General features: G+C 34.4%; 1 protein-coding gene across 8 annotated transcripts in view; it reads left to right on the forward strand.

Moving 5' to 3' along the window:
• Positions 1-16,380, forward strand: part of CNKSR2 (connector enhancer of kinase suppressor of Ras 2) — a 286,232-nt gene that overhangs the window by 116,258 nt on the left and 153,594 nt on the right. For all 8 annotated transcript variants that reach the window (XM_005593153.5, XM_005593154.5, XM_045383816.3 and 5 more), the window contains exons 6-7: positions 6,870-6,989; positions 14,126-14,185. In XM_005593153.5, the coding sequence (XP_005593210.2) occupies positions 6,870-6,989; positions 14,126-14,185 (180 nt within the window). The remainder of the gene's footprint in view (positions 1-6,869; positions 6,990-14,125; positions 14,186-16,380) is intronic.

The following is a 16,380-nucleotide window of genomic DNA, read 5'->3' on the forward strand; positions in this document are numbered from 1 at the left end:
TAACATTAGTTTTTCAAGTTTAAAAAGTTGTTTCTCCTTCAATTCTCTGTACTTGTATGAACAAGAAATTCTTCCCATGTTGGATAATTTGTATATAGAATAATAATTTTAAATACTAATTTAAATTCTGTTTGTGAATGTTACTCTTTCAGAGTTACCTACGATTGTTCAACAGTTGTGTCTTGTTAGGGAACCATCATAAGAGTGCAAAATTTCTAGCTCAACAGAGATCTGTAAAGTACTAAGATACTAAACATACTATATTTAGTGAGGTGTATACTTAGAATTCTCACAATTTACTATCAGAATAAATGTATGATATTTTGTAAAAAATAAAGCCTCCCTTGTTCCCCCAGTACAATGCAAATGTCATCCTACATTGGTACAGAATTGCAGAACTTATAATACTGAATTATACTAATATTCAAATAAAACAATAAAATAAAAACATACTGGCCAGACACAGTGGCCCACGCCTGTAATCCCAGCACTTTGGGAGGCCGAGGCAGGTGAATCACGAGGTCAGAAGTTCGAGACCAGCCTGGCCAACACAGTGAAACCCCGTCTCTACTAAAGATACAAAAAATTAGCTGGGCATAGTGGTATGCACTTGTAGTCCTAGCTACTCGGGAGGCTAAGGCAGGAAAATCGCTTGCACCCAGGAGGCGGAGGTTGCAGTGAGCTGAGATCACACCACTGCACTCCAGCCCTAGCGACAGAGAGAGACTCCGTTTCAAAAAAAAAAAAAAAAAAAAATCAAAAAACCCATACTTTATTCTTTAGACATTTTAATTGAAATACTATATCAATAAATATTTAAACATGTTTACACTGTTTATCAAAATAAACTTTCATTACTATTTTCCATGCTATTGCTAATAAGCCTGAATTATTTAAACTGTATTTAAATTGTAACTTTCACATCATTGTTGCCATCTTAAGATGTATATCCATCTGTTGCTTCCTTAATTTATCTTGATTTTATATTTTATACCCTTCTTCCTTGTATATACCCAAAAAGTATAAATCTCCTTTTGTAAAGCTTTTTTTAACCTTATCAGCCTTCAGTTCTTTCCTGCATCAAATGAATTTTTTCGATTTTTTATTCTAAAGATATTTTTATTCATTTGTTCCAGTATACTTGGAAGAATAATTGAACAGTACCCCACTTATTTAGAAAAGCAAATAAAAATACTTTAAGTAGCTCAATAGTGCCTAAGTGGGCTTCCAGACTGATGTGAGAGTTTTTTTCTGTCCCTTATCTTTTTACCACTGTTTGCACTTAGAACACTTTCTGCATTTCTTTTTTTAAAAAGCAATAGCTGGCCAGGTGCAGTGGCTCACGCCTGTAATCTTAGCACTTTGGGAGGCAGAGGTGGGCGAATCATGAGGTCAGGAGTTTGAGACCAGCCAGGCCAACATGGTGAAACCCCGTCTCTACTAAAAATACAAAAAAATTAGCTGGGTGTAATGGCAGGCGCCAATAATCCCAGCTACTCAGGAGGCTGAGGCAGGAGAATAGCTTGAATCCGGGAGGCGGAGGTGGCAGTGAGCCGAGATCATGCCATTGCACTCCAGCCTGGGCAACAGAGTGAGACTCCATCTCAAAAAAATAATAATAATAATAGCTAAAACTTCATGTATTAATCTTAAAAGTATCTGATAAATTCAGAGATAATGAAAGAAATCTATTCAGACATAATGAAAGAATGCTATCTTATTATTGGTTAATGTCTTAATGTGGGGTTATTAATTTTTGAATCCCCACATTAAAATGTTGCTTTATTTTATGCTAAATATGCTCTGCTCAGATCTTTTTTCCCTTTAAAACTTGTATTTAGGTAAACCAGTATATGTGTGTGTGTATATATATATGTGTGTGTGTGTGTGCACAGATAGATAGTATAGAACAGAATACAAAAACTTTGCATTTCAGCCTGAGAATATGATGTATTATATTCATATTTGAAATTAATATAAACTACCTGAGAAAAATATCACACAATACCATAAAATTCAGCATATGAAACTCTTCAGTTTTAAAAGATTAAGTCATGGCTACCCTTGTCTGTTAACTGTTATTCAGTCATTAATCCTTTGTCACCTTGGGTAATTTATAACAGAATCCAGAAAGTCAGTTAAACATTTATTTCCATTTCATGTTCTCTGTAGCTTTATTTAAGGCATATCATTTACTAGTCTTTATTTTTAGGTACAAATTTTTCTTCTATTTTTAGAAATAAAGATAAATATAATTTAAAATACTTTGGGGACTGGGCGCGGTGGCTCATGCCTGCAATCCCAGCACTTTGGGAGGCCGAAGTAGGTGGATCACCTGAGGTCAGGAGATAAAGACCAGCCTGACTAATATGGTGAAACTCCGTCTCTACTAAAAACACAAAAAGTAGCCAGGCGTGGTGGCATGCGCCTGTAGTCCCAGCTACTCAAGAGGCTGAGACAAGAGAATTGCTTGAACCCAGGAGGCGGAGGTTGCAGTGAGCCAAGATCACACCACTGCACTCCAGCCTGGGCGATAGAGCGAGACTCCATCTCAAAAATAAAATAAAGTAAAAAATAAAATAATTTGGTATGAATATTGCAAAAATAGCAAATAATCCTCTTTAAATAATGGTTACTAGTCATCTTCTAGCTAGCATAGAGTTGTCCTTTTGCTGGTAAAATTGCTTTAAGTTTTCCCAGAGAGCCATGTCTTTCACAGTCTCAGTTCTAATATTCCTTATCTAAACTACATTCTGAATTGCAAAAACACTTGCAAGCCTGCCTTATATTTTGTTATACTATGTAGTTTAAACATGTTATATAACATCCATCTAATGCAGACATTGATTTTTAAACAATACAAAATGAAATTGATCAAAAAAAGAAGTTCAGAGCTAAGCATAGAAACAGAATTAGCACAATAATGATTAGGAATTCAAGTCTTTCTGCCATGTTAATGACCTTGGTCTATTTATTTAGCTTCCTTCTCACATCTGTTAAACTGGCTATAATACCTACTTTAGGAAGTTGTTATTAGGATAAATGAGATAATAAATATGAAGTATTTAGCAGTGTGCCAGACACATGGTAGGTGATCTACAAATTATATCTAATAATAATGTTGTTGAATTATAATAAAAATGTATTTTTCTTGCTATTTTATAATTTTCTTTTTCTAGAATATGTTTAGGTAGTAATAGATAATATTGTGTTTTAAAATATAAATTATAATAATATAATATCTCACATGATTTCACTTAATGAGTAGCATTGACCAAATTCAGCTTTTATAAGATACGTTAAATAACTTCCCTGGAACTGCTAATGTGGTTTCCTGCAGTAACTTGATGTATGATGCAGTAATGAGCATAGAATTAGCATGTAAAACAAGGCCATTTTATACCCCTTCTAATTGCCTTATTTAGTTAAGTGCCAAATGCTACAATATAAAGGTTCTAGTATACTATCTCTAAAACAGGAAGCAAAGTTCTAATGGGATTTCTTTTCTAATTCTATTTTTTAAGATCTTTAATCTATTAAGTCCTGATAGCTTTGCTGGTAAACTCAATGTGTTTTACTCACCTTTGCATTTCTAGCAGCACCTAGCACATAGCAAGCATTTGGCAAACAAAATTACTCAAGAGGAAGCTGAGAAGACATTTTTACAAGTTAATATGATGAATTTAATTGGTATTTTCTTTTCCCTAAAATGTCTACAGTCTGGTATTTCTGCCTTTCCTTTTTCCACCTCACTTCTATAAAACTACCAGTGCCTGAATAGGAGAGCTACTATTGCTCATTACAAGAGTATTGTATGAGGCCTTAAATGTTGTAAGAAATATATATATATATGAGAGAGAGAGAGCACCATTTATATGTGTCCATTACTTTCCTATTTATATATTGGACTCTTTTGAAATATGCTTCAATTTGTAGAAACCACAAAGGTTCTTTTTAACATACTGACTTTGTACCCTTCAGATTAGCATGCTATCCAAGTATCCTGTATAGAAACCTTTCAGCATTCACAATGTTATCTCCCCCACTTGAGATAAAGAGAAAATAAGAATGAAAATAGAACCACATAGGGAAGGGAAGGAATAGTTAAAAGATTTAATTCTGCCATAGTATTTTTCTTCCTGTCAAACATAGAATTTGAACTGCAGCCAGTTTTTATATGTTAAGTACTGCCATTCTGTCCTTTCTCCATGGCTACTGATGAATATTTTTAAGACAAATTTTTAAAAATACAGAGAATGGGATTCCAGGATGGGCCACATAATTTGTGAGACCTAGTGCAAAATGAAAATGCCAAGCATTTCTGCAACAGCAGAGCATAAAACCAAGTGTAGGCCCATGTGCAACTGCACAAGTCACCTTCCCACAAAGCTGGCCCTGAAGGGTTCCCTATTTCAGGGGAATGATCTTCCTGTTGGCACTTTGCCTAGCAGCTTTTCAGAGGAAATACCTTCATTGTATCTAAGAGCATTGAGACCTGAACATCAGAGAGAGTAAACAGATGTGAACTCTCCATCATGGCCATGCAGCTAGACTAACCAGTGTAATTACTGATCATTGTAAGATGGTCAGCAAGGTAATTCAATTAAGAATAATGAGATAATTCATACCATGAGTAGGATTCCAGCATTTTGAGGGTTGAGAAAGCAACAGAGGAGGAAAAAGCATTTATTGGGTGTCTTTTTTGGATAGGAACCATATTGGACTCTTTTTAATGCATTATCATGTCTTAGCCTGTCAGCCATATAAAGTAATCTTTATTAGCTCATTTCATTTTCTATCTGAGGAAGGTGAATCTCAAGGATATAAAATAACTTGTTTATAGTCACACAGCAATCATTGGCAGTGTGGCGATTGCCCACATCTGTCTTCAGATGAAGCCCATGTCCATTCCATGGGTATTGGTACCATGAGGCTGTGTGTCTATCTTTAGGGGCTGATAGACACAATAAACGTACAGACTTGAGAAGCAGATGCCAAAAGCACTAGCACAATTAGGGAAATTTAACATGACAGTTTCTTTAGTGTAAAGAAGCTGAGCCCAGCACAAAGTGAGGCCATGGACCAAAGACAGAACATAGTAAATAAAAAGAGAGTTCTTATTATCTTGACCAGACAGGAGAATCTGTTGTGAAGGGAAAATAAATCTCAGGATCCCCAAATCACTAAGCCAAGGGAAAAGTCAAGCTGGGAACAATGTCAGTCAAACCTGCCTCCCATTTTATTTCTAAATAAGATAGCTACAAAGATAAGAAGCTACATACCTCCCTCACAATTTGCCCACAAGGAAATACCTTGTGGACAAAGGACAGACAGAACTCAAAGTCATTCCTCTGAGGCTTACCTGAGACAAATGCATATCTGATTGCTTCCTGTGCCCTCTTTGCTTATATAAAAATGCAGATTCACTGAGCCAGACTAAATTGTGTATTCAGTGGAAGGCTGATCAAAGACTCAAAGAATGCAACCTTTTGTCTCTTATCTACTTCTAACCTGGAAGCCCCCACTTCCAGTTGTCCTGCCTTACAGGACCGAAGCAATGTACATCTTACACATATTGATATATGTCTCATGTCTCTCTAAAATTAAAGCAAGCTGAAGCATGTACCATGGGTACATGTCATCAGGACCTACTGAGGCTGTGTCATGGGCATGTCCTTAACCTTGGCAAAATAAACTTCCTAAATTGACCGAGATTTGTCCCAGATATTTTGAGTTCACACTGTCTACCTCACAGTAGACTAATAACAGTGGCTACAGAACAAACGTAACATGTTGGAGATGGATAGATGATAATACCTTGATTGCAAAATAGTAGTTCCTCCTATAGTTAGAGCAAAAAAAAAAGTTTCAGATGGTGAAAACTGGGCTTCAGTAAATACAATGAGAGTCTGTGAAGCATCTGAGGGCCAGCATATTTTAGGGCAGTATAGTTCAAGCTTCTTCATTCATGTTCCACTTTCTTCATGATTTTGCCATTTGTAAGCCTTAAAATACCATGATAGCTGTAACACATATTTTAAATTTAGTATTTCATACAGTTAGCATGAATGGATTTATCCTGACAAAAGCACTAGCTTTCTGTCCTTAGTAAAGCCACTCTACTAATTGTTTAAGCTCATTTGCTCTTCAGTTCATTCAACTAATATTTATTGAATGCTTTGTATTTTCTAGGATTTGTCTACCTGATCTAGGTGGTAGGTAGAGGTGGAGGGAAAAAGATAAGAAGACAGAGATGAGTAGGGCATGGTACCTGCCTCAGAGGGATTCAGAATAAAATAGTTTCACAGTTTCAGATTGTTCATAGAATGCTGAGAAAGCAGGATTGAGATTTTGCCTGGAAGAGGTGGGAAACTTTATACAAAGTTGAGCAGGAAAGTCTAGATAAATAAGTAGGAAGAGTTTGTTAAGCATATTTGGAAGATTCATCTTTCCTGGATCTTGGCCAGACTTTTTTTAACTTTTCTGACCATGAATTAAAAGACGTCGAGATTTTTTATAGTGTTCAGTTCAATCTTATGGCTGTAATCAAGAGGTTCTCAGATTAAGTTTGTTTAACCATCATTTTTTGTAGGTATGGTAAGTCAAATAATAGAAACAGTATAACCATAACTAATGAATATTTTGGCATATAGTTCTTACATTCATAATTTAGAATATAGGTGTGTTGTGTGTAAATGTGTTTTCATTTCACCTGAATTTCTTTGTACAGATTTTACAGAATAAAATGCCAGTTACTTTCTTCTACTGTTTCTTTTATTTTTCCTTGTAAAAACATTATTACAAAAGGTGATTTATATGTTACTTACAACACGTATTTACTACAGCTATTTTTCTTTTTGTGCTACCAGTGTAAAACTCTTTCTGGAGTCTGTGACCACATCATATCCCTGTCATCAGATCCTCTGGTTTCACAGTCTGCTCACCTGGAAGTGATTCAACTAGCAAACATCAAACCAAGCGAAGGGCTGGTAAGAGATACTATGTTTATCAAAACCACCATCCATCAGTAGACAGCTAGTGATGTGGACAAAGCAGCCTCTGAATGTGGGAATCTATGAATTTCAACAGACACTGAACATTTTGGTATTTTTTTCCTAGAGGAGTTATGGTAGTGGAAGTTTGTGTTGCATAAGAAGTTTTATTAAAATAAATGAAAATGAAGGAGAGTTGAAAATGGTGACTTCTGAATTAATTTGGTACTCATTTAGCTTCAATTACATTCTTTCACCTCCCTCCCCACCAAAGTTCCTTAGGTTTAAAGGAAGTTTAAGAGTTTTATAATAAACACCACAGTGTTACCTGCTCATGAAGTAGGTGTTTTGTTTGTTTTACTTTGGTTTGTCCTGGTTTTAATAGTTATTCCTTCCCCTAGGGTGGGTTAGCTAAACAATATTCTCTGATACTCTTTATAAGTCACATTCATTCTTAGAAGAGTAAGTAAGCAAGTGGATATTGCCAACACTAGATGTCTATGAGTTGTATTTTTATTATGTAATAATAAATATAATCGTGTTTTATATTTTGTTCACCTGATTAAAAAGTGTATTGGTTCTAGATTTAACCCAAGAGAGAGACTTTTTAAAAAATAAGTCTTAAGGAAGAAAGCATATAAAAATTGATATTGAGACAAAAAACAAGAAACTGGCTAGAGAATATCTTAACTACTACACTACTATTACATGTTGGTTTGGTGCTATAGTGTTTCCACTTTCTCCTTGTATATGAATTTACCAAGTAATGATCTTTTGGAAAATAGAAATTTTGGCAACTAGCATTAATAATTGAATTAAGATAATATATTCTTTAAGATTTCTAAGCAAGTTTAACTTTTTCTGTGGCTTTTCTTTTTCATACCTCTATATAACTGTTCAGAAGGCAAAGCCTTTATTGACTACCACTGATTTTTCAGTTTGATGCCATCTCTCCTAGAGAGTAAGTTTTCTCCGGATATGTGGCAAATTAATTCTGGTTATCTGTAGTTCCTAGTGCTGTTGTGGCTTTTATGGGTGTTTTCCTGGGAAGGAATATGATGAAAATCAGCATATCAGACGTAGCATGCCATCATTGTAATCTGTAAGTGTTATATCTAATGCTGATTACATTTATGAACTTCTTTTAAGTAATGATAATCTAAAATTCTTTTTATTCCTTTTAGTTACCTCTACAAAGTCCGGTTTTATTTTAAAAACACTTCAATCTATAGCATTAAAGATGGTCCTTTCTATATGTCCCCTTTTAGTAGTTATAAGGGAAAGGAAGTCCCCTAAGCATGATTTTTAGAGTGAAAAATTATGAACTAATACAACATTGTATTAAACTAGAAGTCAGAACACCCAGATACAAATAACTTACATAAAATATAACTACGAGAGTGATCTTGAAGAGATGGGAGAGTAAATTTAACCACCTTGGCCTTGATCTAGTCATGTAGGTGAGGGAGAGGAGGAAATCATCTTTAAAGCTCCTTCTGGCTCTTAGTCTGTGGTTCTAAAAAGAAAAAAGCCTGATTTTTTTTTTTCTCTAATTTCCACTGAAATCATTGGGAGAAATAACCTTATAAAGTAAGTCAAAATAATGCTAATTAATGGGCTTTATGAAATCTTGATTTTTTAAGGAAGGTATAGCCCTGGACAGGTCCTTTATTGTTTTCATTTGAAAGAGGTAGATCTGGGAACTTAAAATGCTAAGAACCAGATTCAGTTAAACAGTCTGGGAAAAAGCTAGAAAAGAAACGAATGCCCACCATTTGCCAGGTATTTTTCTCACAACTCTATAGACTAGATATTGATTTTCTCATTTTGCAAATGAGAAAATAAAATTGCACATATTCACTAGTTTGCTCTGTATCACATATAGGTAATGAATAACAGAGGCAAGGTTTAAGTCTAGGTAAATCTAAATGAAGTACATCTGAACAAAGCTTTTTTTATTATTCCACATTCAAATTTTGAATTGCTAAAGAGAGGTATGAGAAGCTTAGGAGGATGACTTTAAAACTGAAATTACTTAGAGAAATTTGTTTTTAAAGGACAATGGGCAGCACTTCACTGGGAATTGAAAGGAAGGAAAAGAAAAACCTAAAATGTTGAATATTAATAGAAAGAGTTAAGTATAAAACTATTTTTTGTGATTCATATCAAAGAGAAAGTACTAAACAGAGGAATTACATGGCTTATTCAAGGTATCGTTTTAAAACTCAGTCATGTTTAAGTAAGTTTAGTCAGTCACATTTGAAATAAGCCAATTTTAGGATTTTGATTTAGGATTTTGGTAATTAGCCATAGTAAATGTCTAAATGATAAATGAAGAAAAGAAATAGAAAGCGGTGGGAGAATACCAAGATTTAATGAAATTTAATTAGCTTAGAAATATCTGCAGAAAGTATTCTTCCAATTTTAGGGCAGAACATGTCTCATAGGCAAAAGGTAACTGGTTCTCCTGCTGATAAACTGGATACATCGTTTATCAGCTTTCTAATTAGTCAAATCTCCTAGAATTTCTTAGGGTTGACAGTCCTAAAGCATTGTAAGGACTGGTGAGAAACAACCTTAGTTATGATTGAACCATATGAAACTTTCTTCTAAAGTGCTTTTAAAGACAATAATTAGCAGAAAATTAAAGGAAAATGAGAGCTATTGAAACAACAAAATTGGATCAGAGCCAAAACATGAGCCTAATAGAGAGGAAGGGACTGGGATCATCCTTGGGGAAGCCTCTTGGCCTCAGGGAGTTATTTTTCTATTTAGGTACTTGGACCATCTCCAAATATGCCTTATTCTACCAACTTGACTGAGAGGTTGTTTTGGCTCCTGTTGGTTAACCAACATTTGGAGACAGAATGAAGCAAATGTCATTTTGGCAACCTGAGCAGGAGAGAGGGAGCTGTGCAAGTCAGCTCTAGAATTAATTAATGGGTTTTTAAAAAGAGAGAAAAGGAGGAATGAAGGTTTTGATGAAATGGAAAGCCGTATTTGTCGTGGTTCCAGCAAAAGAGCCATTTGAATTGCATGTCCTCCTGCTGTTTGGCCCTTTTTCAGAGGTGAACAACGAATCAGATGTATTTCTGTGGACCCTTTCTTATTCAGAAGATGATTAGTTTGAAACTCAACCAAGCAACTTATTTCTTCTCTTTCTTTTGGTGCCTGACTTCTGACCATTTTTCTCGTTACTACTATGAGAGGGACATTAAAAAAGACAAAGAAGTCAATTTTGATTATTGAAAGCGGTTACAACATGGTTTATTGAGTTTATAATGAAAATATTACATAAAACAAAATATCTTTATTCTTGTGGCATTTAAAAATTTGTTTTATTTCTACCCTATTGCTTTATGTCTATATGTAGATACATCTCTAAGCATTTAAAAATTTTATTCATCTGAAAAAATTAGCTTTAATATAAATTCTGCAATGTTGTCATGATGAGATCCTCTTCCTATAACTACTAGATACTGTCTTTGGCTTAGAATTCTTGGTTAAGTTCCTGTTATTTGTAATAATTATACACAGATGAATGTAGAGTTATAGCTATGCTGTTTCCATGATTTTTTATTATCCCAATAACTACAGTGTCTTTTCTAAACATTTTTCTTTAAATATTAGGCTTTCTTTATGACCTCATCATTTATAGAATCATTTAGAACTCTTGTCAGACACCTTTAATTCGTAGTAATAGTGCACAGTATTGAAAGATACGTGGAGAAAAATATAATCAACTTCTGCTTAGTTGTCAAGATGTTGACAGCTGTTGTGAAACCTCGGTTCTTCTTAGTTTAAAAGAACTTAAGAGAAACACAGCAAAGGAGATGTAGCATAGAGCAATTTATTGCAAAGGAAAAAGAATATTGTGAAAGTTAGGTGCAGAATAGCCAGTACACCCAGAGAGAGGATTCAGAGCAGGCTGCTCCTAAGGATGAGACCACCAAGACTGGCACTAGGGAGACTCCCTTTATGGGAGTCTTACATGATTGTTTATAAGGGGATGGGAAGAGCTGTTACTAGTAAGCATGTTCTGGGTGGTCCTCTGGGTGCACGTGCACAGTAGCTGTACATGCCTGTTCATACGTTGCATGTCTCATTAACATCTTAAGTCTCCACCCAGGGGTGTGCTTTTTACTATTATAATGAGCAAAGGCTTAGTTTGAGGACAGGTAAAATCAAAATGCACATGCTCCCTCCAGGGGAAATTTCCTAGCTGTGCTTAAATGAACTTGACTACAATGTGAATTCTGAGGCTTACTGTGTTAACCATACATTCGCCACAGTTGCCAAATTCCAAGCACATGTTAATTCCTTGACTACCTATCCTGCCTGAAAGAGAGATGGGTAATTGAAATGAATTTGTAAAATGTCAATCCCAGTTATTCTTTTAGCTACATTTCACATACTACATGTTTGCTAAAGTGGTCTTAGTCTTTTAGAACAGATGTTAAAAAGTGAATGTTCGACTTTAATATCTACAGTTGTCAAATATTCTAATAAGAAAAGTTAAGGTGTACAACTCTCCTAACTGTAAATAAATCCATAAATCAGGAGCCCAGTGGTTGAGAGTGTGGACTCTGGAGTCAGACTGCCTGGGCTTGAAAGCTGGCTTCACCACCTTGGGCAGACTCCCTAGCCTCTCTGAGCCTCAATTTCCTTATCTCTAAAACAGAGATAATGATAGTTTCCACCACATAGAATATTGTGAAATAAGTACAAGACACTTAAAACAATCCCTGGTACATTGTAACAAGTAGATATTAATGATGGTGCTAGATAATGATGGATAATTGTTTTGTGTGTCCAAACAGTATACGTTGTTTTGTTCACTTTTTCCTCTTTATCCTCTCACAACCCATATATGTCAAAAACTAAAAGTTGGCCGGGCATGGTGGCTCATGTCTATAATCCCAGCACTGTGAGAGACTGAGGTGGGCAGATCACCTGAGGTCAGAAGGTCTAGACCAGCCTGGCCAAGATGGTAAAACCCCGTCTTTACTAAAAATACAAAAATTAGCTGAGCGTGGTGGCGAGTGCCTGTAATCCCAGCTACTCTGGAGGCTGAGGCAGGAGAATCACTTGAACCCAGGAGGTGGAGGTTGCAGTGAGCTGAGATCCTGCCACTGCACTCCAGCCTGGGTGACAAGAGTGAAGCTCCATCTCAAAAAAACAAACAAAAAAACCCCACAAAAAATGTACTCTCTAGCTCTTACAAATGTGCAGTCATGTTTCATTTAATGACGGGATTCCATTCTGAGAAATGCATCCTTAGGCGATTGCATCATTTGTGAACATCATAGAGTGTACTTACGCAAATCTAGGTAGTACAGCCTACTACAAACCTAGGCTAAATGATAGAGCCTATTGCCCCTACTCTACAAACCTGTATAGCATGTTACTGTACTGAATACTGTAGGCAATTGTAACAGTGTTAAGTATCTGTGTATCTAAACATATCTAAAAATGGAAAGGTATAATAAAAATATCATTACATAATTATTTGGGACCACCATCGTATATATAGTTCATTATTAACCAAAACGTCATTATGCGTCATGACTGTATTTTAAGATCCTTTATTAATCTGATATACTCTTGTTAATTCCTGAATGAAAAATATTTGCGAAGATCTTGTCCTCCTCTAAGTTCTAAAATAGTATCGTTATATTTACCGATCAGTAAATGATGGCGTAAATGTTAGCTTCAAATTAAGTATGTTATATACCTGTTACCAGTGTAAGTCTGAATATTACCATGTTGTCATAGCCAAAACCTACTGGCCAATCCATTAATTAAATTCTGATTGTACTTTTGTTAAGGTTATTTGTTTTATATAAAGTGATAAGCATTCATTTTGTTTCATATTAGCAATCTAGGCTCAGCCATTTTAGACATATGATATTACTGAAATGACTTTTTAGAATTAAAGTCTACTCAGTGATTTCTCAATAGTTCTGAAATTTACTACTTATTTTTCTAATCTCTTATTTTCAGTGAAAACAGATGTATTTTCAGGTATCCAAATATATAACTAACAAAGGTATAGGAAATTAACATTGTAGCAATTGCTTCATATAAGTACTAAATGTATGCTTTTTCTGAAATGGTATTGTTGGTTGTTATTATTAAATCTATATTTCAGATTTGGAGTTAATATTAGTATTTTTATTTATGAAGTCAGTATTTTGAAACTTTTATAGGTAAAATTCGGGTAGTTTTTCCCCAAAAATGAATTTAAACTAACAATATTCCTTGGAGGGGACAAAAATTCATTAACTGAATCATCTAGTTTGTTCTGGTTTACTTCAATTATTTAATATTAAAAATGTGAATCCTTTATTGTGATTTTTTTCCTTTAAAGTTCCATCACTATCCATAATTTAAAGTTTCCATTTGCTCTTAAAGTTTATACAGTTTCAGGATTTCTGTATAATTTTTAAACTTTAATGAAGTTTTTTTCTAAAAATGGTTCTATTTAAATGGAAAGCAGAATCTTGTCCTTTTTACTGGAGGAAGGGATTGCTACAGAGATACACACTACCTTTTAGTTATTGATGTAGAGATTATTGGCTGTAATTATTAAAACTTTATCAATAAGAAAGGTGGAAAATACAAGATACTACAAAATAGAAGGAGAAAATTTATGTAAATTATATTTTATCACTCTTCTGGCTCCAGTTATAATTGAAGTGTCTCATAAGAAAACTACCTTCCATTGTATAATATATCAAGTATAATAAGTTAATAACATACCAATATTTTAATTTCCCATTGTAACTTTTATTTTGCCACAGAATATGTAGTATGGGTTTTTGGGGGGAGTGAGAGATGTTCTTTCTTAGGAATATTGAATTACCATGCTGCATTTTATAAGTCTCACAGGCAATTCATTTATCAAGTAGTTATTTAATTGAGATGGCTTCTTCAGACAAACTTTAGAAACCAGAATGTTCAGATAGTAATTTCTCATCAGTTTAAAGATAGCATCTGTCTTCATGGATTTATTTCTGGGGCACATGGCAGTTTTAATTTGATAGAGTAATTGTTTATATAAACGAGGTTATAATGTACTTGAAAATTCTCCAATTGCTTCACTTTATTTTCTGATGCTGTCTTTTTCTTAGGGTATGTATATTAAATCTACATATGATGGCCTCCATGTAATTACTGGAACCACAGAAAATGTAAGTATTTTAACCTTTCAAATTTTTATGTGCGTTTTTCCCTTTCATTGCTAACAATTTACATATCTCACATGATTGAGGTTAACATCTAAGGATAAGGACATAAACAGATAGTAGATACAATTTAAAAGAGATACTGAGTTAGTCGTATTGGTTCTGTTCAAATTTCACTTTTTTGTTGTTTAGAATAGCTGTTTACTTAAAGTAAATCAGGTGTTTTCAGCCAGAGATTTGTCTTTGTGTTTTCTGATTCATGACAAGTTATTGTGACATCTGAAAGAATTCATTTCCATCTGTCAAATGATTTGGTTATTTAAAGAAACTAAACTCATGTAAGAAATAAATATCAGATAAGTCAGGTTTTCTGAATACTTCCAGTGTAACTCAGTTTAATTCAGTGGAAGGGCAGCATGGTAGCTGAGTGATTTTCACAGTGACATTCCTGGACACCAGTATTAGCCTCCCTTGGGAACTTGCTATATATGCAAACTGTCAGGCGCTACCCCAGACCTACGAAATCAGAAATTCTGGAGACCAGCCTATTTCTTAATAAGAGATTCTATTTTAACAAGTGAATCTGAAGCATATTTGCAAACCACCATAAGCAGTGGGTCAGAAGTCCACAGGCCTATGTCTTACAACCAGTTCTGCATCTTAATGGCAGTATAATTTTGGGCAAGACATTTAACCTCTCATTGCTTCAATTTCTTCGACTATAATTGGAAACAAATTATCTGCACTACATACCTCACTAGGTTGTAATGAAAATTAAATAAGCTAAGAAAGGCCATGCTGTAGAGAACTATCTGTGTTAGAGAGAGAGAAGCATGAAGTGATCATGCTGGATGTTATTAACATGATCAGTGTGATAGAGTTGAACAGCATAATACATCATTATTCTTGCATTTGGTTATTTCAGATTTCCATTCTATTATTATATAAGCAGGTACTGAGCTTTGAATGTATTAATTTTTTTTTCTTTTAGAGATTCCGACAATTGCATGCTTATGCTGTGCTATTTTAAAGAAGACTGAGGTGGAATTAGTTTAATCTCAAATTATTATTGATCTGAACATTTTACCAGCATTTGCTTTTTGAAAATCAACCTTCTTTTCATCTAATTCCCCTATTTAATCACTTACTGATATTTTTCCCTCCTTCTTTTGGTTTCTTGTGAAAGGTGAAACACATAATATATATTTGCAGTTGGAGTGCAGGAGCAGCTTCACATTTGGTATTAAATATGAGAGTCTTAAGGGATCAAGACTATCAGTAATTTGCATATTACAAAGATTTTAACAATTTTAAATGCAGTTAAGATGCTACAAACTATATGCTTGTCATCGATTGTTCGTTCTGATTTATTTATTCATTCATTTATTCATTTGTTCATTTAACAGACCTCTGCTTCATGTCTGCTATGTTTCAGGCATGGTGCTAGGTATTGGAAGAATTTTAAAATAAACTAGTTTGGTGCCATCAAGGTGTGGAGAGCATGTGGGGGTTCATCTTTATAAACAGTGGTGTAATTTGCATGGATGGACAAAGGGAAGAATAGTAAATGCTGCCAAGTGAAATCAGAGAAAGAATCACAGAAATGGTTATTTTGAACTGTGTCTTGAAGAATTGGTAGGAATGGATCTCTCTATATTGTCTGGGGTCTGCAAAAATGTGTTGAGCACTATGTCTTGCTCATATTACTCACTAATGTTTGATGAATAGATAAGTGATCAAAATAAAGATTGAGTCCGAGAGTAGTTCAGATATGAACCATATATTAATAGTTCATCTTTGGATTCTTTTTTTTCTTAAAAATATTTAAGTATTTTGGTAACCTCAGTCATTTATAATTAGGATATCTGTCTTGAGTCTTAGTAAAGCTGCTCACTAGAGTGGGTAAGTTATTATGCCTTGCTGTGCCCTAGTTTCTTAGTTTTCTTATATGTGCAATGAGACATTTGGACAAAACTCTATCTCTAGGATGTCTTTTAAAACTAAAAGTCTATAATTTATATGACTTCTTTACTTACCTGTGCAAAATGTTTCAGTTTCTTTGAATTTTATGTACTATCATTTTCTTCTACATAATGACTAGAGCCATTTGCTGGATACTTTTTCTATACTTTCCTTTAAAAAGATCAGTTGTGAACTAAATACCACAGGAACCAACTATAGTTACAAATATATTAATGATT

The sequence above is a fragment of the Macaca fascicularis genome, chromosome X (genome assembly GCF_037993035.2).
Source record: "Macaca fascicularis isolate 582-1 chromosome X, T2T-MFA8v1.1".
In the NCBI taxonomy this organism is placed as follows: domain Eukaryota; kingdom Metazoa; phylum Chordata; class Mammalia; order Primates; family Cercopithecidae; genus Macaca; species Macaca fascicularis.